We start from the raw sequence: 27,388 nt of genomic DNA, 5'->3' as shown, positions 1-27,388 counted from the left end.
AATATTTTCCACAGCTGGGTCAGAAGGAAGTCAAGGATTTTCTTTTTCTTCTTTTCTTCATCTCCACCGTCAACTCTCTAACTCCCAAGCTGGCTCCTCCTTCTCGCTCTTGCTATCCCTCCCCCCTTTCCTGGCTGTATATGCTTGTCTCAATTCCAATGGTCCAAAATATGACCAGCTGGATATTTTCAATAAAGCAGCACTTCTCCAAAATTATTCTAAGAGCTTCCATTTCTCTGGCTGAGACTATAACAAAGTTTTCCTCCCTGTGCTTACATGCTTTACAGAAGAAATGGGTATTTCATTTTTTCTTGGGATTATCTTGTGACCCACTGTAGCCTGTGACCTTAACTGGAGATGAAAGAGTCAGCTGATCTTTCCCAGACCTCAGTACATGGCTTCAGGCTTCGTGCATGCAGAAGCCACCTGAGAGCAGCAGGGTGCCAACGGGAGATGTTATAGTTCTTCCTAATGGAGCTCACTTTATGCCACTTGGAGAAGGAGCCCTCGCCCAGGACTGGCATGACATCGTGCTATATTACACCCAGGCTACTTACCACACCTAAGAGCAGAGGATAAAACTACAGGAACATCCAAACCAGCAGCTTCCTAGCCAATCATCCCTCTTGGCACAGCATCAACCTATAAAGAGTGGCTGGGGCCCCCGGTGATCTGTCTCCTAGGAATACTTTCAATTTCCCTTGCTAATTCCAAGCAGCCCAGCCACCTCAGCTCTTCCACCACCACCTCCAGCTCCTCCCACATGATATCTTGTCCAGACTTGCATCTCTTTCACTACACTCTCTATATTTAAAAACAACAACAACAAAACAACAACAAAAAACCTGGAGGAGGATGGGGGGGCGGGGGGGTGGGGTGGTCTGTGAGCACACAACTCCCTCTACTGGACAAAACACAAAGAAACACACCCGTCTGGGAAAGAACCACAGAATTCTTCGTCTGCAACACGGAATTCATGGGCCTCACTTGACAGTACAGGAGAAAGCTGAGCCTAGTGACAGTCAACAGTCACAAAGCAAACTGGAGGCAGAGCACCACGTCCCTTTGCCTCCCGTGTTAGGTGCCGTCATCATGCAGAACTACTTGCACACTTCACAAGCACAACTCTAAAGAGGATTATGCAACTGAATTCATAGGAGCCCTTAAGTTCCGAGTTAAAACACTCTCCAAGGCACAGCCATTGATGGAGAAGCACATTGTTAGTTGAAAGAGCCTCAGATGGGGAGTCAGAGCACCTGGCCTCTAGACTCAGTTCCAGCACTTACCAACCTCTGAGTGTGGGCAACACACTAAGACTCTCTAGGCTTCTCTGTGATCACATAAAGTGAAAGACTCAGAACAGATGATTTCTAAGGGGGCCCGCCTCTCACTATGTGGACCCATGAAGTCTACAATTGCAAACGAGTTGGCGAAAGAACACACACAGGATCACAGCTTTGTGGAGGAAAGTGCATCGCCCAGAATGCTGGAGACCTTGTCCTCATCCTGGCTCTGGTACCAACTAGCTACTTGACCTTAGACAAGTGCCTTCCTCTCCCTGGAACTCTGTGCTAGGAATACAGATGAAGCTAGATGATCTTCTTATTAGGAAGATTATACCTTCTCTATCCCTAATTTTCTATAATTATGAGTAATAATAACTGAGTATTGATGCCTTCTTCAAAGGATCCTAAAACCACAGAGGCATGTTCACACATCTTTGAGGCAAAGAAGGGAGCCCATTAACCTTTCCATGTGTTTTACGATAAATAAAACTAAGGGTACATACACCAGACAATTTGCTTGGGTTCAGAAGAACACAGGTAGATTGTGTTTACTTCCAATCTATGCAGCAGACAAGACAATAGTTCAAGGGGCTACCACCAAACCACAAAGCTTTGTGAACTATACAACAAAACAGCCAGGAAACCACTGCTTTCTATGGAATAATAAGTTGACCGAATGAACTATCAAGTTTGATCATTAATTCCACTAATTTTAAATGGAGTTATAGGAATTGACATAAAGCTTAAAAGAAGCAAACCAAACAATGGCAAGGTTGTTTCCTAATGGCCCAAGGATGGCTCTGGAAGCAGCATAGATGGGGATCACTGAGCTGATAGGTCCAGCCTACCTCCTCCCAAACTACCCAGTAAATGACAATCTATATTTAAAAAGTGTGCTTGCCATGAAAAACACTGTTTCAAAACAAGTTCTCCAGTTGCATCATGACCCCACCTTGTACCTGGCTGTCTGGATTTGCTGCAGACATTAGGAAAATAGCAGTGGATAGTGACAGCTTCACAACCAACTGTTGGGCTGTCAGCCACAAGGTTAAATGCAAAGGCACTGAAAGGAAACAGAAAACTATGACCCTGGGAGAGTTGATTAATCTTTCTTGGCTTTTCTTTGAAAAAAAAATCTTTAAAAAAATGCATCTGAGCCACAGTGTTTTGCAGTTAAAACAAAGCCTACATTTGAAACACTTTGTTTGTTGATTTTCTCCCTTCAGATTACCTTCCAATGCCTCTCCTTCTTCCTTGGTTCCCCAGGGAAATTTTGTGAAAGTATTAAAATTCAAATGATGTGCTGTTTGATCCACACACAACAAAACCAAGAAGCATGCAAGATGTTAAACCACTGTTTGGGGCCCTGGTCCCAGAAGTCGGTCTACATATTTTTCTTCAAAAGGCAGTGTAATATGTTGAGAGCCTTTGGAATCTCACCCCCTCTCTTTTGTAAAGATATGTCCCTGAAAATAAAAAGAAGACTGATTTTTAAATGTTGGTACCAACTGAACAACAGTGGGAAGATCTCAAAATAAGATAAGCCAGAGCACAGAATAACCCAGTTAGAGAAGAGAATGTCTGCTCTGTCCATCTGCCTTCCCTAGCGCTTCTTCTTGCTGGCACCAAGTAGGAAAGATCCCTTTCGCACCTGACATAAGTATGCACTGTCCTTCTGAAATGTGAGAAAAGCAACCCCCTGAAGATTAAGGAGGCCTCTTGGCAGGAGAAAAGCTGGAAAAACCAAAAGCCTAGCAGGCAAGGCCTATGGTAAGAAGTGACTCTCTCCATGGGGTGCTAGTGCAATAGTTAGGTCACTTCCTCAAGGTTATGCAAGATTATTAAAATATATTACTTAAGGGGCACCTGAGTGGTTCAGTTGGTTAAGCATCTGCCCTCAGCCCAGGTCACCATCCCAGGGTCCTGGGACCGTGTCCCACACTGGGTTCTCTCTTTAGTGGGGATCCTGCTCTATGTGAGCACTCTTGCTCTCTCTCTCAAATAAATAAAATCTTTAAAAATATATATTACTTAAGACTGGATGGAATATCATTGGGCATTATATATCAATACTAAGATTCCGATTCTTTGGACCATAAAACTATGGGACAGACTCTGGCGGCTGTCTCTGACCTGCTTTCAGCTTTGTTTCTTCCCATCACACATGTGCCTGGCTAACATAGTATAGAACTTACAGATGACTTGATATTTTGGTCCTCACCTCTCTAGAATGGGATTGGTTTTTTTTTTTTTTTTTGTCTGTCACTGCTGCGACCACTATCCACTATACCTAGAACAGTATTGAATACATGACAAGTGCTCAATAAATACTGCTGAATGAAGGATTTCTGAGTGCCTTGCAGATAAAAAACAAAATGATCATAATGCCTGCTGTGCTTATGGTCACCACACAGAGAGAGGTCATGGCCACAGAGCACATGGCAATGTGGTAAAACAGGAAGGATAGGTGGTTCTTCAAAGTCTTCTGCCTGCTATTTTCCTAGTGAGTCACCCTCTTTGCCTCTTAGCTCCATCCTTAGTTGAGTGGAACTGGACTCTGCCTCAAGGACAGAACTGATTGGAATCACACACAAGGGCACCTGGGGGGCTCAGTGGTTAAGCATCTTCCTTCAGCTCAGGTCATGATCCTGGGGTCCTGGGATAGAGTCCTGCATCAGGCTTCCCTCGGGGAACCTGCTTCTCTCTCAGCCTATGTCTCTGCCTCTTTCTCTGTGTCTGTCATGAATAAATAAATAAGATCTTTAAGCAAGCAAGCAAACAAAAAGGAATCACACACAAAGGTAATAGTCTTGAAAAGGTTTACATCTCTGGCAAGAACATGAAAATTACACATTTATGCACATACACTACAGACCCACAGAAATAAAGACAGAAGCACAAGCATAAACACAGATGAGTGTGATTGGGCACAATTTCAAACAGGAACAGTCCTGGAGGTCTTTGAAATGACGTGACCACAGGTTGTGGGGCAATGGGGGGGCTCCTGATCCCTTCCCCCACTTCCCGTCTCTGGAATTCCACATTCTAGTGTTCCCACATGAGCAGCCATGTCAAGGATGCAGCCTTGAGAGAGAGAGAGCACTGTGTTATTCAGACAACCCGAATGGTACCCATGATGAAGCCCAGTTAAGGGCTCTATATAAACTTCTAAGATTCAGGTGGGTAGGCGTGTAGACCTCCCTGTCTTGTGGCTACGGAAGACAAGCCTGGTACATAAGTTCATTTGCTTATTAAACCTGTCACCTACCAATCGGGAGTGGCCTTCTGTACAGGATCCAGATTCAGATTTCACCCAGGGAACTCTCCCAGGTTTCAAACCAACAAGGCGAAAGTACCAGATAGTTTTTAAACTCCTGCTTCCTAATTTTAAACCATGATATTTCAGGATGAAAGCATCTAACCAAGGGATTTCCTTGTTGAACAAGGTTATACTCTTGAAAACAGAGCAAGGATCATGTTGAAGGCTCCATAGTGTTTTGGATCCAAAATTAGTTCAGATCATACAACCCTATCAAAAGAATGTTTGTTCTTAAATTCTTATCATCTGTTTTAATAAATGTATTTTATGTGTGATGTTGAATGCAATTCCCTCAAATCCTTTCTGGAAAAAGGTAGGACATAAACCCAATAAATAATTTTTTAAAAAGACAAATAAAATAAAATAAAATAAAATAAAATAAAATAAAATAAAACTAAAAAAAGACAGACAGAAATATATCCACCCACCTCATGGGGATTTTTGTGAGGATCTAATAATAATGCATATAGAAGTTCTATATAAGCAACACTATGTATACACAGATATCATTGCAGTTGGTGGTTCTTTTTGCAAATATTTAAAAAATTGAGGTATGGTTGATATACAATATTATATTAGTTTCAGCTAAATAACATAGTGATTCAACATTTGTAAATATTGTGTGATGGTCGTCACAGTAAGCCTAGTTACCACTGTCACCACACAAAATTAATACAATATTATTGACTATATTCCCTATGCTAATACATTATATCTCCATGACTTATTTTATAATAAGTGTGTTTTATAAAAACTTGTACTATAAAAACTCTTAGTTTGGGGTGTCTAGGTGGCTCAGTTGGTTGAGCATCTGCCTTTACCTCAGGTCATGATCCCAGGGTCCTGGGATCAAGTCCCGTGTTTGGCTCCCTGCTCAGTCTGCTTCTCCCTTTACTCCTACCCCAGTTCATGCTCTCTCTCTCAGATAAATAAATAAAAATCTTTAAAAAACCTCTTAGTTTGTACTTCTCGATCCCCTTTACCCATGTTGCCCCAATCAAACCCCTTCTCCTCCATCTATTATTCTCCATGTCTATGAGCCTGTTTTTTATTTTGTTTATTCATTTTGTTTTTTTAGATTCCACATATAGGTGAGGTCATGTGGTATTTGCCTTTCTCTGTCTAGATTATTTTACTTAGCATAAACCTTGAAGGTTCACCCATGTTGTTGCAAACAGCAGCATTTCCTTCTTTATGGCTGAGCTATATTCCATTCTGTATATATACCACATCTTCATCCAATTATCTATCAGTAGACATTTAGATTGTTTCCATATTTTTGCTGTGTAAACAATGCTGCAATAAATATAGGAGTATACATATCTTTTTGAATTAGTGTTTTTGTATTCTTTGGATATATACCTAGAAGTGGAATTGCTGGATCATATGGTAGTTCTTTTTTAGATTTTGACATACCTCTACATTCCCACCAGTAGTGCCTGAGGGTTTCTTTTCCCTACGCCCTTGCCAATCCCTATTATTTCTTGTCTTTTTGATACTAGCCATTCTAATAGGTATGAGGTGATATCTCACTGTGGTTTTGATTTGCATTGCCTTGATGATTAGTGAGGCTGAGCATCTTTTCACTGGCCTGTCTTCTTTGGAAAAATTTCTATTTAGATCTTCTCCCCATTTTTTTAACCAAATTGTTTGGGGGTTTTTGGTATTGAGTTGTATGAGCTCTTCTATATTTTAGAAATTAACCCTTTATCGGGTATATGATTTGCAAATATCTTCACATTCAGTAGGTTGCCTTTCTTTTTTTTTAAAGATTTATTTATTCATGAGAGACAAAGAGAGAGGCAGAGACACAGGCAGAAGGAGACACAGGCAGAAGGACTCAATCCCAGGACCCCAGGATCACGACCTGAGCCAAAACAGATGTTCAACCAATGAGCTACCCAGGTGCCCCCAGTAGGTTGCCTTTTTGTTTTATAGATGGTTTCTTTCACTGTGCAGAAGCTTTTTAGGTTGACGTAGTCCCATTTGTTAATTTTTTGCTTTTGTTTTCCTTACCTTTGAAGTCAGATTAAAAAAAATATCACTAAGACTAATGTCAAGGAGCTTACCAGCTATATTTTCATGGTTTGTAAATCTGATATTCAAGGCTTTAATTCATTTTGAGTTAATTTTTGTATATAGTATAAGATAGTGGTCCAGTTTTTCTGGTACCATTTATTGAAGAGACTGACCTTTCTCCATTGTACATTCTTGGTTCCTTTGTCATTAATTAATTGACCATATATGTGTGGGTTTATTTCTTTCTGGCCTTTCTACTCTGTTCCATTGATCTATATATCTGTTTTTATGCCAATATCATACTGTTTTGAATACTATAAATCTGTAGTACAATTTGATTAGGGAGCATGATATCTCCAACTTTGTTCTTCTTTCTCAAGATTGTTTTGGTTATTTGGGATATTTTGTGTTCCATATAAATTTTAGAATTATTTGTTCTACCTCTGTGAAAAATGCTATTGGAATTTTGATAGGAATTGCACTGAATTTGTAGACTGCTTTATGGAGTATGGACATTTTACCAATGTTAATTCTTTCAATCCATAAGCATGGAACATCTTTCCATTTATCTGTGTCTTCTTCAATTTCTTTAATTAATGTCTTACAGTTTTCAGTTATAGTTCTTCTACCTCTTTGGTTAAATTTATTCCCAGATATTCTTTTTTTTTTTATGCAACAGGAGTTTAATCCTAAGAAAACATGAAGTGTATAACGTATACCATGTTATAATCTTATTGCAAAGGGATAATGTAGCCAATGACCTAGTCAGATATGGTTTATTTTTTTTGTATACTTTTTTATTGGAGTTCAATTTGCCACCATATAATATAACACCCAGTGCTCATCCCATCAAGTGCCCCCCTCAGTGCCCATCACCCAGTCACCCCGTCACCCCGCCCACCTCCCCTTCCACTACCCCTTGTTCGTATTCCCAGATATTCTTTTTGATGCAGTTGTGAATAGGATTTCTTTTTCTTAAGTTTTATTTATTTAAGTAATTTCTATACCCTATGTGGGGTTTGAATTCACAACCTCTAGCTCAAGTGTCACATGCTCTTTGCCTGAGCCAGCCAGGTGCCCCAGAGTATTTTCTTAATTTCTCATTCTGATAGTTTGCTATTAGTGCATAGAAATGCAACAGTATATATGAACTTTGTATCCTGAAACTTTACTGAAATCATTTATTAATTCTAACAGTTACTGGTAGAATCTTTAGGGTTTTCTATGTATAATATCATGTCATCTTCAAATTATGACAGTTTTATTTCTTCCTTCTCCAATTTGGATGACTTCATTTCTTTTTTTATCTAATTGCTGGGCTAGGACTTCTAATATTATATAGAATAAAAGCGGGGAGAGTGTGGGCATCTTTGTCTTGTTCCTGATTTTTACAGGAAAAGCTTTTAGCTCTTCACCATTGAGGATAATATTAGCTGGGTTTGTCATATATAGTTCTTGATTACTGATGAAGTCTCCTTGCTGGACACTGATCTATTCAGGTTTTTTTTTTTTTTTCTTCATGATTCAGTCTTGGAAGATTTTAAGTTTCTAGGAATTTATCCATTTCTTCTAGGTTATTCAATTTGTTCATGTATAATTGTTCGTTGTGGTCTCTTATTCCTTGTATTTCTGTAGTATTAGCTGTAATTTCTTTTTCATTTCTGATTTTATTTATTTAAGCCTTCTCTTTCTTGGTGCATTTAGCTAAATATTTGTCCATTTTGTTTATGTTTTCAGAGAACCAGCTCTTAGTATCACTAATCTTCTCTTTTGTCTTTTTAGTCTCTATTTCATTTATATGCACTCTGACCTTCATTATTTCATTCCTTCTAATAACTTTAGCTTTCACTTGTTCTTCTTTTTCCAGTTCCTTTAGGCATAAATTGCTTAAGATTTCTCTTATTTCTTGAAGTTTGCCTGTAATCTTACAAACCTCCCTCTTAGAACCACTTTTGCCATGGCCCATAGATTTTGGTATGCTGTAATTCTGTTTTCATTTATTTCCAGGTAGTTTTTAAAATTTCTCCTTTGATTTGTTCAAAGGAGATAATCTATGTAGTCGTAACATGTTGTTTAATCTCCACATATTTGTAGTTTTTTGAGTTGTTCTTATAATTGATTTCTACTTTCATACCATCGTGGTCAGAAAAGATGCTTGATATGAATTCAATTTTCTTGAATTTGTTGAGACTTGTTTTGTGGCCTAACATATGATCCATTTTTGGAGAATGTTTCATGTACCCTTGAGAAGAATGTGTATTCTGCTGTTTTAGGATGGAATGTTCTGTATAAATATAATAAGTCCATCTGGTCTAATGTGTCATTTAAGAGCAATGTTTCCTTATTGATTTTCTGTCTGGATAATCTATTCATTGACGCAAATGGTGCAGTTGGTAGTTATTATCCACAGCTTCTTTAGCTAATGCTACCCTTGCCTTCCCCTCTTCCTTGTTGCAGTGAGACCCTTCACTATTGCTACACCACTCTGCACCTACACCACTCTACTTCATTTGCCTCTTATAGCTAAGAGGTAGAGACATGCAAGGTAGGAGTTTTAGAGGCATCTGGAATTCTCTTATTTCTCTGCCTACTTTGAATGAGAAGGGTAATTATGTACTTCTAAGAAGAAAAAAGAAACTTATATGATTCTGAACTAATGTAGTCCCCAAAGAGCAAGTATGACTTGAGTGATCAGGAAAACCTCCACTGAATGAGCCCAAGGGAGAATATTTAATGGTATCACCAAGGAAGTACCCTGGTGTCCTTATTTTTTCCTAAGAGGAGATTATAATTTTTGTTCATATTCCACTCAAGAAATTAATCTTCCTACTATAAGTAAACAATATATTTCTTTTCAACATGCTATGTGAAATGTTTGCTTGTGTCTTCATACTGGGGAACTGACCTCTCTATGTACGTGTTTATGGGCCTTGAGCTACTAGGGGAGCCCCTAGAACTGTAGCTTCCTAAAGTGCTCTGTACCATGTGGCCTGCTCAGCAGATTGCCCTACTTCTCGGGAACCTGGTTTTTATTCTGTTCCCCTCACCGATGAAAGAAGGTACAGTAATGAAGTGCAGAGATGAGGGACAATAGTTGAAGTGGGTCATACCTAGGTTCAACACTAGGTTCTGCCACTGTGTTGCTGAGTGACCTGGCAACCTCACTTCTCTGACTTTCTGCTCTTCATCTCTAAAATGGAGAGAATAACTATTGTATAGATAGTGGTTTGAATGAAACTATTACTATACACTATTTATCAATTGTTCAATTCATGCCCAGTACATAGTGCTCAATTAACAACTGCCATTGTGGCTACTGGTTTCTTTTTTGAGCCAATGTCCATAGGCATAACCTGTTTGCTATGGTGCCGGCAGGGCCAAAGTGAATACAGGAAAATGAAAGGAATGGAGGAACATGAGAAGAGAAAGTAAGCAAATGCCAACACTGGGAAAAGCCATCCAGGAACTGCTCTGTCAGTGGGAACACTATCACTGACTGTCTGCACTTGTGGGAATGAGATTTCCATCAGGTAATCTGAAGAGCAATAGGTTGAAGATGCATCACCAACTCCTGGCTGCCGGACTCTGCAGATATTGTTCCTTATCCCCACTGGCCTCCTCCTGTTTCATTTTCCTTCCCTCTTGCCAATGCCATGTGTCGCCTGTGCACACATCATGTTCCTATGTTCCCACCATACTCTCCTTAGCCATCCCCACCCCAAGAACAACCTGGTATGTCCCTCAGAGCCTTCCCTAGGAGATACAGCCTTCCCTGTGTTTAACCTCTCAAGGTGAACACACAGAAGCTTGAGTTAGTCAAGCCATTCCGCATTTTCAGGATTTACTAGATAACCTGATTCCACCTACCACTAAGGATACCGTTTCTGTCTATTAAACTTGATACACAGTTTTGATTATTCTAATAAAGTGGATTCTTGAAATATGAGAGTTATGAATTAGGGCTTCCAAACCCACTCAGTTTATACCATTATGCTATGTCTCTCTGTTTAGGAGGAGGTGGTGGCCTTGGCGGTGGTGGAGGCCAGAGAAGCAGCTCAGGGCAAATGCCAGGAGCAACAGGTCCCAAAATCTACCCAGGCTTTCACCATCTCTGATGTAACCTAAAAGTCACCTCATATTTCAAGTCCCTGGAGATCCTCTCCATGCAATTTCATACCTTATTTACTGTCAGAGGGTGATGTGCCTGGGCCTCAGTCATCTCAGAGAATGTTGCTGTTCTCTGGGATGAGAATTGGATGTAAAGCTAGAGAAGGAGAGAGAAACAGAGATAGAAATAGAATGAGAAAGAGGGAGAGGGAGACAAAGGGGAGAGAGAGAGAGTGAGGGGGAAGCCATGCTCGAGAGAACACCCTACCACAGATCATACTCCAGACTTGAGAAATGCTGCTGAGGAGCCTGACAACTCACCTGAATGCTCAGGGTATCAAGGATAGCAGCCTAGAAAGAACCTTCACAACATACCACATATCGAAGCTCCTTTACCTCACAGATAAGGATGAGCTTCCTGGGAAACCGACTTATCAAGAGAACCCATTAGTGGCAAAGCAAAAACTAAAACACAGTTTGCTGGGGCAAGATGGAAGTTTTTATAAAATTTATTTATTTTTTATTTTTTAAAAAAGATTTTGTTTATTTATTCATGAGAGAGAGAGAGAGAGAGAGAGGCAGAGACACAGGCAGAGGGAGAAGCAAGCTCCCTGTGGGGAGCCCGATGTGGGACTCTATCCCAGGACCCCGGGATCACGACCTGAGCCAAAGGCAAATGCTCAACCCTTGAGCCACCCAGGAGCCCCAGTTTTTATAAAATTTAAAATCAAGTTTTTGTTTGTTTTCTCTGAGAAGGATGTCTCCTGTGTGTGTGTGTGTGTGTGTGTGTGTGTGTAAGGTTTCCCCCCTAAATTTCTAAGTAATATTTCTAAATTACAGAGAGAGAACCATATAATGCAGCCACATAAATGCATTACCCCAGAAAAACAACTACCAGGATTTTGCCACACTTACTTCATGAAATTCCTACCTTTATTTTAACTTAAGAATTGTGAAAGCATTCCCAGACTTTATATCATTTCATCCCCACATACCCTAGTATGTATCTCTTTTAAAATATGGATATGTTCTTACATCAATGATTCTCTTATTTTTGCTGGGTCCCACTCCCAGAGCTTCTTATTCAGTAAGTTTGGGGTGGGGCTGAGAATTTCCATTACTAATATATTGCCAGGTGATGTTAGAAATGCTAGTCAAGAGCACGCATTTAGAATGACTTCCTTACATACTCATGATACCATTTTCATACCTAACAAATTTCACAAATAATTGCTCAGTATTATCAAATATCTAGTCCGTATTCAATTTTCCTGATTGTCACAAAAATGTCTTTTTATATAGATGGCTTATTTTAGTCATATTTCAAACAAAGTCCACCCATTAAATTTGGTTGCTAGGTTTCTTATATTTCTTTTACATATTTGCTAGACCAATCAGTCTCCTCTCCCCACACCCCCAATCTGTCTCTTTTGTTTACTGGCTTATAAACTTCAAAGTTGCTAAGAGACCAGATCTTAATTGTTCTCACCACAAAAGAAGAAATTATAATTACATGATGTGGTAAAGGTGTTAGCAAATGCCTACGTGGTAATCATACAGCAATATATAAATGGATCAAATCAACACACTATATCTTAAACTCACACAATATTATTTGCCAATTGTATTTCAATCTTAAAAACACACAGTACGGTTCCATGTACTGACCTATCTGTTTGCTTGCTCACGGTGTTGCTTACATTGTCCCTCTGGCTTCCATATTTCCTGTGAGCTGCAAGTTAGCCCTGGATATTCGATTCCCTGTAGGTTCAGTTTTCCCACAAGAAGATGGGCTGTGTGGTAACACCAAGGTTTAAATATTAAACTCAGATCTGGGACACAAGTTTTCATATGGTTGGAACACACATTTAAAAATATTACCTTACTTATTTTTAAACCATTTTAAAGCAATCTATGCCTTTTCTACTGAAGCATACAATCTTTAATTAAAATTCATGGATCCTTTTTTTTCCCTGAAGAAATCAGATTCCTCAAAAAGCCACACACATGGGACCCAGTTCTTGCTCACACTAGTCAGTTCACACACTCAACCCACGTATAATAAAACCCCACATAAGCTAACATTTATATCACAAAACGTCTGCAACCTGATGACGAAAATGGTTTCGTTTCTAAACAACTAAGGCTGTTATTTGTAGCAACTGCTATCTTGAAATCCACCTCTCAGCTTCTTGGATCCCAGCAGAAAAGTCCTCTAGCACACACCAAACAGGAGGAGCCTGCCTCTCAAACAAGCTCTCAAACAATTCCCTAAGTGGGCAGGGTGCTGTTCAGATGGTACCCACGAGCTGAAGGGAAACAAAACAAGCTGTTTGGGGGTGAAACGAGATCGAATAGATAAAAGTGACAAGAATGAGACAGCAAGGAGAATTCTTACCAAGAATAAACTCCAATTCCTAAAATCTTTTTTTTTTCAATTCCTAAAATCTAAAGATGCATGGATGGTATTTAAGTTATTTTGGTAGATTAGACTTTATTTTTTTTTTTTATAAATTTTTTTTTTTAATTTTTATTTATTTATGATAGTCACAGAGAGAGAGAGAGGCAGAGACACAGGCAGAGGGAGAAGCAGGCTCCATGCACCAGGAGCCCGACGTGGGATTCGATCCTGGGTCTCCAGGATCGCGCCCTGGGCCAAAGGCAGGCGCCAAACCGCTGCGCCACCCAGGGATCCCGGTAGATTAGACTTTAATCAAAGTGGTTTACATTGAAAAAATGACCTTCTCAGTCATAAAAGAGCACTTACCTAATTGAACAATTTTTTTTTTAACTCAAAGGATAAATACCCAGAAGCCAGACTGTACGGTCCCAGAGCCATCCTTCAGCAAATCCCATTTGCTTACCTATACGTGCACAGGCACCAGATATTGGGAAAGGCCTGGATTCTACGGGGTGAAATGAAATCCCATGCAATTAGCCTAGCACAGGTGGGGATGCTGTAACAAATAATAAATCCCCATGTCTCATTCACTCTCTGTTATGAACTTTATTATTGGCTATTCTAGGAATCTATGACCCGGGAAGGGAGAAGAGAAGAGCTGGATTCTGGCAGTCAGTGGGTTAATGATGAATAGATTCTTCTAATTTCTTCTCCTATTGAATTGGAGGAACAGGAGAGCATGAGAGGACAAACGTAAGCAGAGATCATGTAAACAGAACATTTTCACATCTTAAAAAAATAACTTCAAAAAATAAAAATAAAAATAACTTCAAGTTGAAATAATCAACTCTGAGCAGCAGTGAGGCACTGATCAAAAACTTAACTTTAGATGAGGATTTTCAAAGGCAGGAATGAAATGCTTCAGCAATGCAAAGTCATATTTGTTGAACCACTAAATAGTACTTCTGGAGAAAATTTATTTTGTTATTAGAAGTTTTTAATATTCTTATACTCTTTAAAAAAAAACTGCTGGTACCTGTATAATGCATAACACATCTGGTTAGAAATAATCCTTGCAAAAGCAGTATTCTGTAAGAGTTACTGTTTATTGACTTGTCCTGGGCATCAAAATATTGTTTACAAAAATTAGGTATGGCCTTTTAATCTGTTAGAACATGACCTAGGTCAGGGGCTATTCTTTTAAATTACAACTTCATGCTGACAATAAAATATTTAATTAACATTGAAGTACTATATGCAATTCAGTGCACACTAATCTAAGCATAAATACATGCAATAAGTTATAAATGATAATACGGTGAGTTTTGATAGAAAGTTCTAGATCCTCTTTATGAAGAGCCAGTTGAAAACCCATTGTCAGTATGTCTATGAGAACAGTGTCAGTTGAGGTCAAGTCTGGTATGCAATCTTCTTCATTTATTGCTCATGTACCATGAACATCCCTTTCTTGGTCTCATGCAGCCTTCACTGATTTTTGCTGCTCCTTTATATCAGAAACATTAAGAATATGGGCAGAAAATTATCATTTTTTTGCTTATGAAATTGATTAAAATTCCTTTTAAGTATCAAATCTTTATCATGAGAATTTGGAAGGAGGTTTGCTCCCTCCCATATCATCTATATAATGTTCACTACTGAATTTGTTTATGCCAGTTAGGTGCTGGGAATGAAAAAGAACCTTCTACTAAAGAAATTCACAATCTACTGATTCCAGCTTGTAGAGAATCTACCCGTTGGTCTTTTCTGAACACTTTATGCAAATCCAGCAACCTGTTTGTAATGCTATTTCTATAGAGGAGGGCAGTAGGTAAAGGAAGAAGAGGAATTTGTTGTGGAATCAGAAACATACACTCCTATCTTCACTGGCACATCAAATTCTGACCTACTTTCACTAGTAGTTGTGTTACCAAATGACTATCACAGCCGTTAACTCAAAAGAACAAACAGGTGAATCCTGTTGTGCTGCTGGGGCCAACTGCTCCATCTCGGACACCAGAGGGGGGCTGGCTGCACAAATGTAGAGCATGGCTTCTAACTGTGTGTCCAACATTGTTGCAACAGATACACTCATCACAAAAGAAGGCAATAACTCAAGGGAGGAGGGTTTGGAAAAGAGAAAGGGAGAGATTTTTTTTCAAGTGCAGGCAGCCATGGGAAGTGACAGGCTCAAGCCTTAACAGCTGACTTCTTCACTTGTAAGATAAACATCTTATAAATCTAGCTATAAAACTAGATGTCTATCTATCTTCTATCTAGAAGTTCTAGAAGTTCAGTGGGTACATGCAAGAGAGCAGGCAGAAAATACATGATCATGGGTGGGGAAAGGGGACTGGTATATATTCAGCTCATGATCATGGGCAGGAAAAGGGACATATGGGAAGTGGTCTTCTAGGCATTCTGTTGCTATCAGGGCTTTTCTGGCCTACAGTTGGAATGTTCTGGTCATTGCAAAATGTTTTAGTAAATGCCTCAAGAAAAATGCAATAGGAAAAAAGCACAATGGGTTTTAGCTAGAGCATGAGTTAAGCGGTGTTGTCTATTCCTTTTTTTTTTTTTTAAGATTTATTTCCCCATTTGAGAGAGAGAGAGAGAAAAGAGAGAGAGAGAGGAGGGGCATTGGGAGAGAGAGAGAGAGAGAGAGACAATCCAAGCAGACTCCCTGCTGAGTACGAAGCCCAAGATTGGGCTCTATCCTATGACCCTGAGACTATGACCTGAGCCAAATCAAGAGTTAGACACTCAATTAACTGAGCCACTCAGGCAGCTCTGTCTTGTCTATTGCTGGTTTTAACTGTTGGGGTCTATAGTTGAGTTAGAGGGCTCATGGACACTTGCAGGTATATTTAGTGCACCCTAATGGCATGACTGCATACAGGGTGCCCGACACAGTGTTTGGCATCTTATTCACTCTTCATAAGGATCCTAGGATGTACATTGTATTATTCACATTGGAGATAAGAGAAACCTGAGGTTAAGAGAAGTTCTGTGACTTGCATCAGCCCATAGCAACAGAGTTCAGATTTAAACAGAAGTATGACTACCTGTGTTCTTCCATGATGCCCCCTTCAAACCTTACATCCATTCAATCAATGACAGAGAAGCCACATAACTAAATTGATTTAGCTTCAATAAATCATAGTCTTACCAAGTAAGTGAAGGACAGAAAACACACATATGGAGATGAATGAGTAAGATTCCTGGGAACCTTTCAGAAAAACAAGACAGCATTTTAGTCATAGATTACTTTTCAAAAAAAAAAAAAAGAAGAAGAAGAAAACCTTCTTTGTTAACCTTCAAGCATCAGTTAACGTTGCAAGACCAGTAAAACGTGGGTGAATCCTGTTATTACAATCACAGAATCAGAATATTTAGAAGAAAAAGATCCTCAAAGATTTATTGTCCTCAGCTTTATTCTAAGTTATTCATGTCACCAACGAGAAAATAGAAGTCCAGAGATATTACTAATTTCAATGATCACATAAGATTCTTACACTTAGAATCTTTATCATAATTTGCTTAATTAATAAGCAAGTAAGTTTTTAATCTCTTTTTCAAATCTTTACTTCTCATTCCATATTCATCATGAGCCCAAATAGTTATACGGGTCCAGAATGGAGTTGCTCTCTCCCCTTGAGTTTAGGTGCTAATGAAAGCTAATTATTAGTGGTACAAAGGCCAACAGGCAGTTCTTACTGGGGAAATTTCAAGGGCTTCAAAGCGAATATCTAAGTAGCTATCATTAACTCACAGTCCTTGAAAATCCAAGTTTCTTGTTACCTTCAAATTGGTAGTGGGCACTGTATATGGAGAAAAGGAAAGAACCAAAGCTGAACGCAGGAGATCTGGACTATCCTATCACTAAACAGTTATGATGTATCAGATGGAACCTTACTTACATTACCCGTACCACGAAGGCACTAGGCCAAAGATCTCTCCTAGCTTTAATATTTAATAATCACTCTAGGAGATGACAAATGCCAACCAGATCACGTACTCTCATCTGGAGTTTGTAGAACTGCTGCTGGCTTTTAAAAAAGAGATTAGAAATTTTTCAAATGCCTTGAGAGTGTAGGTTCCTAAAGACAGATTTCCTGAGGGGGAAATTTTACTTTTTTAAATATGTCAACGTATTTTATCTCTCTCGGCAAAGTATACTTCTTTCATTTTGTCAGGATTAAAAATAAATCCTGATGGTACCACGAGGTAGCAATAGACTGGAAGAAAAACAGTGAATAACCAAAAAAAACCCAAAAAACAAAAAAACAAAAAACAAAAAACATTTATTTTGTCCCTATGCAACTTTCCACCTATGATAAAAAGAACCAACTTTCTGCATATCCTCTAATTAAATGGCAGGTGAGAACCACATTTAACCATATGCTCCCCTGCAGGTGATGAGTAATTAAAAACTCTTTTTAAAGGTGGCATTTATCTTGAACTAATTTTAGAGGATGCACCAAAAAGTAAACAAAGAACCACTGCAGAACACTTGACTTTCCGTACTTCTGTTTAGAAGGGGTCGGATCCTAAGGGGAAGCCACTGGGGCCAGGAACTGGTTCATTCACCCATCCAATATGTATTTACTAGTTAAATGCCAGGCACTATGATAAATGCCAGAAGCACTCAGATAAACATCATTCCTGCCATACAAGGGCTCATCATCTAATTAGTGTCAGACTCACATGTCAGCAAAAATTAAAACAATGCCCAGTGTTTTAAAATGAAAGAAGTGCAAAGTGCTATATGGGATATATAAGGGGAAAATCTTAACTCTGAACACAAAGACAAGGAGAGCTTTATGGAAAAGATGGCTTTGCTCTAGGTCTTGACAGATGAGAAGGACACATGGAAATCACATATGCAAAGGCACAGAAGCAGCAAAAGGAAGGAAAAAAAGGAAAGGTACCATAAAAAATTTTTAAAATAATTTCTCCAATCTGATGTATATGAATTAGGATCTTATTTTCATTGTCATTTTCCTAATTGCTTGTGAGGCTGAACATATTTTCATATACTCATTCATCAGTTAGACTTTCTCTTAAGCAATTGACTATTTATCTTCCTTTATGACAAGATTCCTTATCTATTTTCAATGCTAATTCTGTGTTAGTCATAAGTGCTGCATGTATCCTTCCCAGATTTCTCTATTATTTTTTTTAAATGATATCATTTGTCATAGTCAAGTGATTTTATCTCAATTTAATTTAAATTCTATGTTATTTTAATATAGACAAAATTCACCAATCTTCTTCATGGCTTCTGCTTTTAAGAAACCCTCTCCTAATTCTTGCATATCTTCTACTAAAAGTCATAAAGTTTTGCTTTTCATAGTTCAATTCTAAATCCACGTGAAATAGATTTTGCACATGAGGTAGCTCTGACTTTCTTTTCTCTTTCCATGTGGGTAATCGATTGTCCCAGCATCATTTATTGAATCACGTGTTCTTTCCCAGCCTTTGTAGTGTCAGTTGTTGCAGGTAGAATTCCCGCACAGAGACAGAGCAGAAAATCCCACGGAGAAGGTTTAGTAGGGTGTGCTTTCTAGAACTCTGAGAGAGTGAGGGAGGTCAGACTAGGCAGGAGATGCAGCCGCAGCAGAGGCCTCAGCTGATCACACAAAGGGTTTTGAAGCTGGGATGGTCTTTTAAGTTGTCCTGCACAAGGCAACAGAATGGGGCTTTTGTACCCTCACACCCAGACCAGGCACTGGGTGGGGCTGCTCCTGAGGAATGAGCAGATACCCTGGCAAGGCAGCTCCCTTGCATAAAAGGTCAGGCCTGGGGAGCGGCTCAGTGGTGAGCCACCAGCCAGCCATACTCCCAGCAGCTAAGAAAACGAGTCTGGATCCAGATACGGACATCTGGGTGGCACACAAAGCTCCCACTACATAGCCCCTGTCATATGCCCTGTTCTTAATTTTATTGACTACTCTTCCTTTGGACTCTTTTTCCTATGATATAATTTCCAGATAGGTTTCCTTTCTGTCCCCCGCATATAATGCAATTTGTCAATGAGCCTTCTTCAAATACATACCTATAACGGACCAAAAACTCCGGATTTGCCAGATTACATGTAGTACAGTGATGCATTTTCTCCCTTGATATGAGTATCTATTACTGAAGTAGCTTAGCTTTCTGTTTGAATCAGCCACATGATCAGCCACTAGCTCAGAATCAATATGTTGTCAACTAAAGCTGAAACAGAAATCTTTTGTGTTCCTTACTTGTAGGTGGATATTTTAATCTAAATGCAGGATGTTTTCTTTTTTTTTTTTTTTAATTTTTATTTATTTATGATAGTCACAGAGAGAGAGAGAGAGAGAGAGAGAGAGAGAGGCAGAGACACAGGCAGAGGGAGAAGCAGGCTCCATGCACCAGGAGCCCGACGTGGGATTCGATCCCGGGTCTCCAGGATCGCGCCCTGGGCCAAAGGCAGGCGCTAAACCGCTGCGCCACCCAGGGATCCCCTGCAGGATGTTTTCAGTATCCTCTTGACTTTAATCTTGTTATATTTAGCTTAGGAAGAATTTAACAGGCTTTAGTTTTGTCACTTAAACACCTCTTTCCACTGCAGTTTTTCTCTGAAGTTGCCAACGAGATATTGAAAAGAAAAGATCTGAAGAGGACAGAGGCAGCAATGAGTCTTGTGACATGCCACTGATACCTTTCCACATTTCCACACAAGCCCATTAATCAACTGTTCACCTGGTTGCAGACCTGGCATGTTTTTTTTTAAAGATAGTATTTATTTATTTATTTATTTATTTATTTATTTATTTATTTATTTATTTGAAAGAGAGAGAGAGACGGCAGAGTGAGAGAGAGAGAGAGCATGAGCTGGGGGTAGTGGCAGAAGGAGAAGAAGAAGCAGGCGCCCCACTGAGCAGAGAGCTCAACGTGGGGCTTGATCCCAGCACCCTGGGATCATGACCTGAGCTGAAGGCAGACACTTCACCAACTGAGACACCCATGGCCACCCAGTGGTCCCTGGCATGTTTTAATACAGTGGTTGTCTTCTTAATTGCCTGGGAAAGGAATCTTCAAGTAATCCTTGACTTTGTTTTCTCTCTTAACTGAAAACCCAATCAGATTCATCGAGCTTTGAGTCCACGGTGATTTGGAATCTATCTCTTGTTACCACTAATACCAACATCATTACAGACTGTTTGATTCTTACCTCTGTTTTCAATTGATCATGTTCTCACTATTGCCAAACCTACTTGCCTTGAAATACAAAATTAATAAAGTTGTGACCCTTTGTGGTTCCCCGCCTTTAAGAGGTGACGGTAAAGAGTGTCCCTGAGGAATGAGAGCATAAATGCAGCCTCCCAGGGTGTAGTGGTGCAGAGAATGTCCACTTAGCCTTGGACCTCTTTGGCATAGACTCTATTAGGCTCAGTAAGGATAATTCACAACTGAGAGTTCTTTGTGAGGCTCCCATTTGTAATCATTATAAGAGTATTCTTATTAACCCATTGTTAAGCGTAAGAGTTGGAGAAGTGGTATCTTAATCCACACACATAGCTAGTGATGGGCAATAGTGGGAATGAATTTGGGTTTCCTAATGTCAAGGCAGGGACTTCTTCTCCAATCTAGCTCAACTAAATGGCTGTGTAAAGAATGGTCTGTTTCACATGAAAAGGAAAAAAAAAGCCTCGAAAAGCAGGTGAGTTCTGAAAGGGCAGGCTCCATATCTCTGAAAGGAATACTGCCCAAAGGACCTTAAGAAGTGATTTTTGGGGTGCCTAGGTGGCACAGTCAGTTAAGCATTGGATTCTTGGTTTCAGTTCAGGTCATAATCTCAGAACTGTGGGATCCAGTCCTGTGGGCTCCACTATGAGTGTGGACTCTGCTTGGGATTCTCTCTCTCCCTTCGCCCTTCCCCCATAAATAAATAAATAAATAAATAAATAAATAAATAAATAAATAAATAAATAAATAAAAATATGCTTTTTCTCCAATAATACAGAGGCTAACATTCAACAACTTCTGCAGCGAAGAGGCAAATGCTTCCTTGCCTCAGGCTCTTTGTGAGATTAGTCATACATTATTATATGCTTTTCCAAGACACTTGTTCTCAAAGGAATTAGAAAGATTATGACAAAATAGAAGTACTGCTCTTTAGAATAAAGCTGCAGATGTGTGATTGTAATATCTTAATTACTTAGTACATGAGATCCTGTAACTCTACCAGTATTTGCTGAGAACATAAAACTGGCTGTAAAAGCTATATCCTAAAAGCTTAATGGACACTTAGATACAACTTGGAGAAGTAGTCTCTTGGAGCACATGGCAGCAGTAGGCACTTGGCAGGCATAGATATTTGAAGACATGTGTATTGAGGCCAGAATGATTAGTATTATGATTAATGGTAAAAAAAAAAAATTTAAGTTGTGATCACAGCAACAAATGTCAGACAGGGAGTACTCAAAAATAGCATTCCACTTTCTTGTACTAAAGCAAATCACAAGAATTGGTTGGCAGGAGGCTAACAAGCAAATTTTAAAACTTGTTCATGTTTACAAGCATATAGATCCCTAAATCTGATATGTTCTGTAATACTCAAAATCATTACAAAAATGGCTAAGTGGAAATTCAATTATTTCTTACAGGATTATCCATCTAGATCATTTCCCTCTAATAAAACATTTGCATTTAAAAGGTTTTGAATTCATTTAACATAGCTATACATTAGTATAATTGTTTATGTTTTCAATCTTGGTTTCCATGAAAGTGGTTAAGCACAGACAGTCATCCCCTACCCTCAGAATTTCTGATTCAGCAGAATAGGGAGATGGGGCCTGAGAAACAGTATTTTAACAAGTCTCCAGTTGTGGCTAATAATGTTGCTTGTCCAGGGGCCACACTTTGAAAACCACTGATCTGTACCATACTGACCTTCTCAGTGGTTCCTACAATCACATATCATTGGGTCATTGGTGAATCTTTGTGCACAACAAATAAAAATTCATTCAACAATTAGTTATTAAGCCAGCATTACATAAGATATGCTGAAACTATATCAGATATAATGCCATATATGAGAGATACAAAGATGAATACAGCTTAGTATCTGCATCCATGGACTTTATATTCTAGACAGACTTGTAAACAAATAGTCATGAGGCAATGTAATAAACAGCATGTGTAAAGCTCCCTGAGAGTAGAATGAAAGTATTTATACCACAATGAGGGGAATCAGAAGGCTTTATGATAATGGAGATAACACTTAGGACTTTTGAAAAAACTGTTTATTTTGAAATAATTTTAGATTTACAGAAAAGTTAAAAAATGGAGTTCCCTATATACCCTAACCTCAGCTTCCCAACATTATGCAGATATTGACATTTTCCATACACAAGGTTAGAATAGATTTTGAAGGGAGCATAGAAATTTATCAGGGTATTCCATGTAGAGTCATAATTTATTAGTAAAACTATTGAGACAGGATATACTGTAATAATATCTAAATATTTTTGGAGATTAAGTGCTAGACATTGTGCCAAGCCCACTAAGCATATCACTTATTACTTACAAAAACCCATAAGTGGTTAATATACTACCTATATGGATATTACTATCACTCCCCTTTTGATGAGGAAATTGAGGCAGGTGCCAATCTTCTAGTAGGTAGCAGAGCTGGGATTTGACAATAAAATGTTCAACTTTGGCACACACACTGTTAACCAATATAGCATAATCCAGAAATGGAGAAGTCTATTGTGTATACAGATTATGTTACATTAGGGAAAGTTGTAGGGACAGGCTTCTGATAGTGGAAGCAGAAGACAAGACCAGAAATGGAATAGAAAATGCCAGACAATGGAAGGATACTGTGGTAGTCAGAATTCTAAAATAGTCTCCTAGGATGAGCAGGGGGTGGAGGGGAATAAAATAAAATAAAATAAAATAAAATAAAATAAAATAAAATAAAATAAAATAAGTCTCCTAGATTTCTGTCCCCTGGGGGATATGCCTAGAATAATTCCCTCTCCTTGGGTAAGGAGAGCAGACCCTGATGAAGATGACGGCACATCACCTCTGTCACTCAGTTAATTACACAAAGGCAAAGGAGTTTTGAAGGTGTAATTAAGGTCTCTGATGTTACCATACTGCTGGCACTGGTTAGGGGACTCAAACTCATTCCCTTATCCATGTCTGCCTACTCCTTTCCTGGCCTTGACTTCTCCTTTTACCCTTAGAACCCTGTCCCATAGCCCATTCTTTAAGGATCCTGCTCTGCTAGGTAATAACAGGAGCTTTATGAGCAAATTAGTATGACTTAATCTGTGCATAGCTTTTAGAAATCAAACACATAGCCTCAACTTATACTGGTATTATACACAACTATTCTAGCAATAGTCCTTTCTTCCGCACAAAGGCAAACAGCAAATGGGCCATGCAGAAACCCCTGATTCACAGTCTAGAAAAGTTAGAAGCACCCGCTAGGCCTTCTATTTCACCAGTGTGTTAGGTCATAAAGTGTACATCGGTGCAGATAGGCTTTGCTTTATCCATGCATAATGTAACATGGTTAATTTGTGACCAGCAAAGTATCTGAAATGGTAAACCACTTCTGGTTTCCATTTCAAATTTGATCAACTTGACTACCCCTCAGTGACTGGCTTTGACAATAAAGTTAAGTCTCATTTTAAAATTTAAAAAAGGACTGTTCTGGTAAAAAACAAACAAACAAACAAACAAAAAACCAATCATGTTGTAAAGTTATTCCAATTAAAAGAACAGTTTCTTTGTTCACAAAAAACACTTGGCTTTAAGGACCCATGTTTCATTTAACCTCATTTCTGTCCTCTGGGTACATTCAAATTCCTAAACCTATGCAGAGGTTAATAGTTTTAAGGTTGCTTTAAAAATAAAGCATCATCTATCAAAATATGATAGTAATCGCATAATGTGGCATAAAACCGTTTTCATTTTGCTTTATATAAGACAAAGGGAAAAATCTGTCCATTACCAGTTTGCAAACCATATTTTCCTCATCATGCATTCATTCAACAAAAACTTTCACTGGACACATGCCAAGTGTCAGTTACTGAACCTGATTCCAGGCAAATAACAATGAATGTGACACTATTCCTCTGTTTGAGGAGGCCTCTTTTTTTAAAATAAAAATAAGGATGCTTCTGAATCAGTTCTGCTGTGTTCTGTCACCAGGAAAAACAAGTTCCAATGAGGATGATGAGACACCAAGAGCTCACCTGGGACAAACCCATTTCACTCTGCTGTATAGCATACCATTTAAAGGAACATCTAACCATTCTGTGTAACTACTTCTATGTCAATCTGTCACTCCCAGTCATTGCCTTGTCACCTGTAAGTTGGAGGGTTATTTTTAATTAAAGTGAACAACCACAAGAATTTAGTTAGGCTGATACATATTGACTACTTTGGGACATAGTATTCAAGAAACTGCAAATCATCCATCCCAATTGTAAGATAGGACTCTATATCTAAAAAGCTTCATGGGAACTCAAGACTGACACACCAAACAATTAGAGAATATTATTTTAAAAGAAATATAAATATAATAAAATATATTACAAGGATATTAAAATTTTAAGAATTCAAATTATTATTATAATACTAACATAAAAAGATACAAATAATGGAGATCCAAAAAGGACAAAAAAAAATGATATGGAAATCAGGAAAGACAAGATAACTATTAGCTATAGAAGCTAAAAAAGCCTTCTAAAGGGAAGATAGGATGTCAGGTGGTTCAGAAATAAGTGGTAGGAAGAAAGGGACCTTTGTTTTTCTTTTCATTTGCTGTATCATTCTTTAATTTATGATTTCATATTGGAATGACATTAATATCAGAAATGCAATTCTGATATCTTTGTTAACTAATTTAAAAATAAAACTCCCCTGATTAAATTCAAAAGCTACCGGGTGAACCCATAGGAGGCTAGACTCCATGGAAAGTACATCAGAGGGATCATATACAATCTGGTGACACCCTCAAGTTTTCAAAAATTAGGTGGAAAATCCAAAGTTAACCCACACAAAACAATAAGAGACCATTAAGATATAAGTGACTTAGAAGTGACTGAAAAAATCAGAAGGAACTAAAAAAACAAGCAAATATGAAGCTTTAATTGAGAGCAAATCATGAAATCTACAAAAAATAACTAGCTGTGAATTACTATTTATAGCCTCACTTCATCACTGGAAAACACCAAAAAGAGTTGATTATTAAAATGATTTCTGCTGGGGGACCTGGGTGGCTTAGTCAGGTAGGTGTCTGCCTTCAGCTCAGCTCATGATCCCACATGGGGGCGGGGGTGTCCTTGCTCATCAGGGAGTCTGCTTTTCCCCTCTGCCTCTTCCCCTCTCCCTGCTCATGCTCTCTCTCTCTCTCTCTCTCTCAAATAAATAAATAAAATCCTTTAAAAAATAAATAAATAAAGTCATTTCTGACTGAGCCAACAATGACTATAATTATAATAAGCTACTATTTTCTAATATTTTATGAAGTATTTTCATTCTTAAAACAACCCTATGGTTGGATATTATTCCTTCTAGTAAATGCTGTCAGGGGAATAACAACAGTGTGCAAAATCAGTATTTCTCTGGCTCTACCAGTTTTGGTCCTCCCCTCCCCTCAATCCCCACCCCTACCAATTTCTCCTAATCATCCTAGGAATCACATGTGCTCACGGATGCAGTCCTACCATCACCACTGCTCTCCCCTCCTGTCTGGCTGCTGCAGGTACCTCTTGACACCGCTAGAATTGTCACCAGGACTACAGTAGTTAATGCGCCAGATATGCTGCCCAAGGCACTACTGCCTACATCTCCCACTTCTCCATTGCTCCTTAAGAACAAGGTAAAATCTGGTTCATTCCACCAGAATGTTTCCTGTCTTGCCGTGCTCCAACAACACCTGGAGTAGCGACTCTTCATCCACAAGCTTGGTACACTCTATTAATGCAGACTCTTGCCTTCAATAGCTTAAGAACATTTTAGTAAAATTTATCTTTAAATTTTCACACTGCTTTTTGGTTCAGTTCTCTCTCCCTATGACCCAGGTATGAGTCCAGAGGATTCTGGAGGACAGCAGGGATTCTGGAGGACATACTTATGCTATTCTCACTGTTGTCCCTCCCCTCCCTGAGGCTGGTACCTTTCATGTGCCTCAAATCCTGCTTTCCTTAGCATGAGCTCTGCCCTATGACCATCCTCTGAGCCCTCAAGCAAATGCCTCTTAACATCTCTAACCATTAGATGGTTAGCTCTAACCATCTAATTATCCAGACGTGCCTAGACCTATGTCTGAATCCTAAGGAGACTATGCTAACACTCAAGCTGCACATGTTATTCGCTCCCTCCACAATTCCTCTGGGCTAACCTGGAAACCAACAGCTTTGATCAACCGCAAAATTATTTTTGGGTTCTCCCTCCAAATGCAAAATTCAACCTCAAAACTTTAACTTGGATTTGAAACAAATAAGCAAAAAATCTATATCACGACATTTTTGGGAAAATATGTGACACCTGGATGACCCAGCTTACTGCCTTAGCATGGATAAAATTGTGTTAAATGAATCACGAGAATCTAAAGCTCAATGTCTAAAGCCCCCACTCACTTGTTTAGCATGAAGTCCAGTCTTTTCTCAGGCTCTTCCTCCCCAATTCTGCCCTCCAGGGGTCCCACAAGATTTCTGTGCTCAGGGGCCTAGCTGTCTTTGACACCCTCTGCTCTGTTGCTCTATCATTCTTTGCCCTTGAATTTCTAACAACCTCTCCTAGATACTGAAGCTGGCTCAGTAAGAATGTCCCTGCCTCTCTTGACCAGCTCCTCCATGCTACAAGACTATCAGGCTTCTGATGACAAAGTTATTCCTTTCCTTCATGCCAGAGCCCCTTTCCCCCTAGTGTCTAGGGGCACTTGCAGGAAGATGAGGAAACATCTGTGCACAGACTTTTGGCCCAGACTTATACTCTCATGTTACTTCTTCCACTATCCATTTTTCCTCCCTATTGTTCAATAGCCTTTAAGGACCCCACAGTACCTCTATATCCTATAGATGTCTGAATCTCAATTCTAACCCAGTCCATGTTCTTTCCTATAAGGCTCTGGGCCATATAGAAAGTGTCTGGTTCAACATACTGGAATAATCCATGACTGTGAAAAAAGTTCCTAGGGCCTTCTGTTAAGAGTCAAGAAATTCTGTAACATGCCCCAGCAGGAGCTTGAGCTACCTGAGCACA

General features: G+C 39.0%; 1 protein-coding gene across 35 annotated transcripts in view; it reads right to left on the bottom strand.

Annotated features, from left to right (window-relative positions):
• FMN1 (formin 1) overlaps positions 1–27,388 on the bottom strand; it is a 433,864-nt gene that overhangs the window by 365,564 nt on the left and 40,912 nt on the right. For 2 of the 35 annotated variants that reach the window (XM_072808326.1, XM_072808329.1), the window contains one exon: positions 12,400–12,524. The exons of 30 other annotated variants lie outside the window; for them this stretch is intronic. In XM_072808326.1, coding sequence (XP_072664427.1) covers positions 12,428–12,524 — 97 coding nt within the window. In that variant the 3' untranslated portion in view covers positions 12,400–12,427. Of the gene's footprint in view, positions 1–4,073; positions 4,371–12,399; positions 12,525–27,388 lie in introns of those variants that run through there. 3 more of the 35 variants (XM_072808325.1, XM_072808328.1, XM_072808331.1) reach the window with 3 other exon arrangements.

This window comes from Canis lupus, chromosome 32 (assembly GCF_048164855.1).
Source record: "Canis lupus baileyi chromosome 32, mCanLup2.hap1, whole genome shotgun sequence".
Classification (NCBI taxonomy): domain Eukaryota; kingdom Metazoa; phylum Chordata; class Mammalia; order Carnivora; family Canidae; genus Canis; species Canis lupus.
Note: the sequence above shows the minus strand (reverse complement) of the source record. Positions and strands in the feature narration are given on the sequence as shown.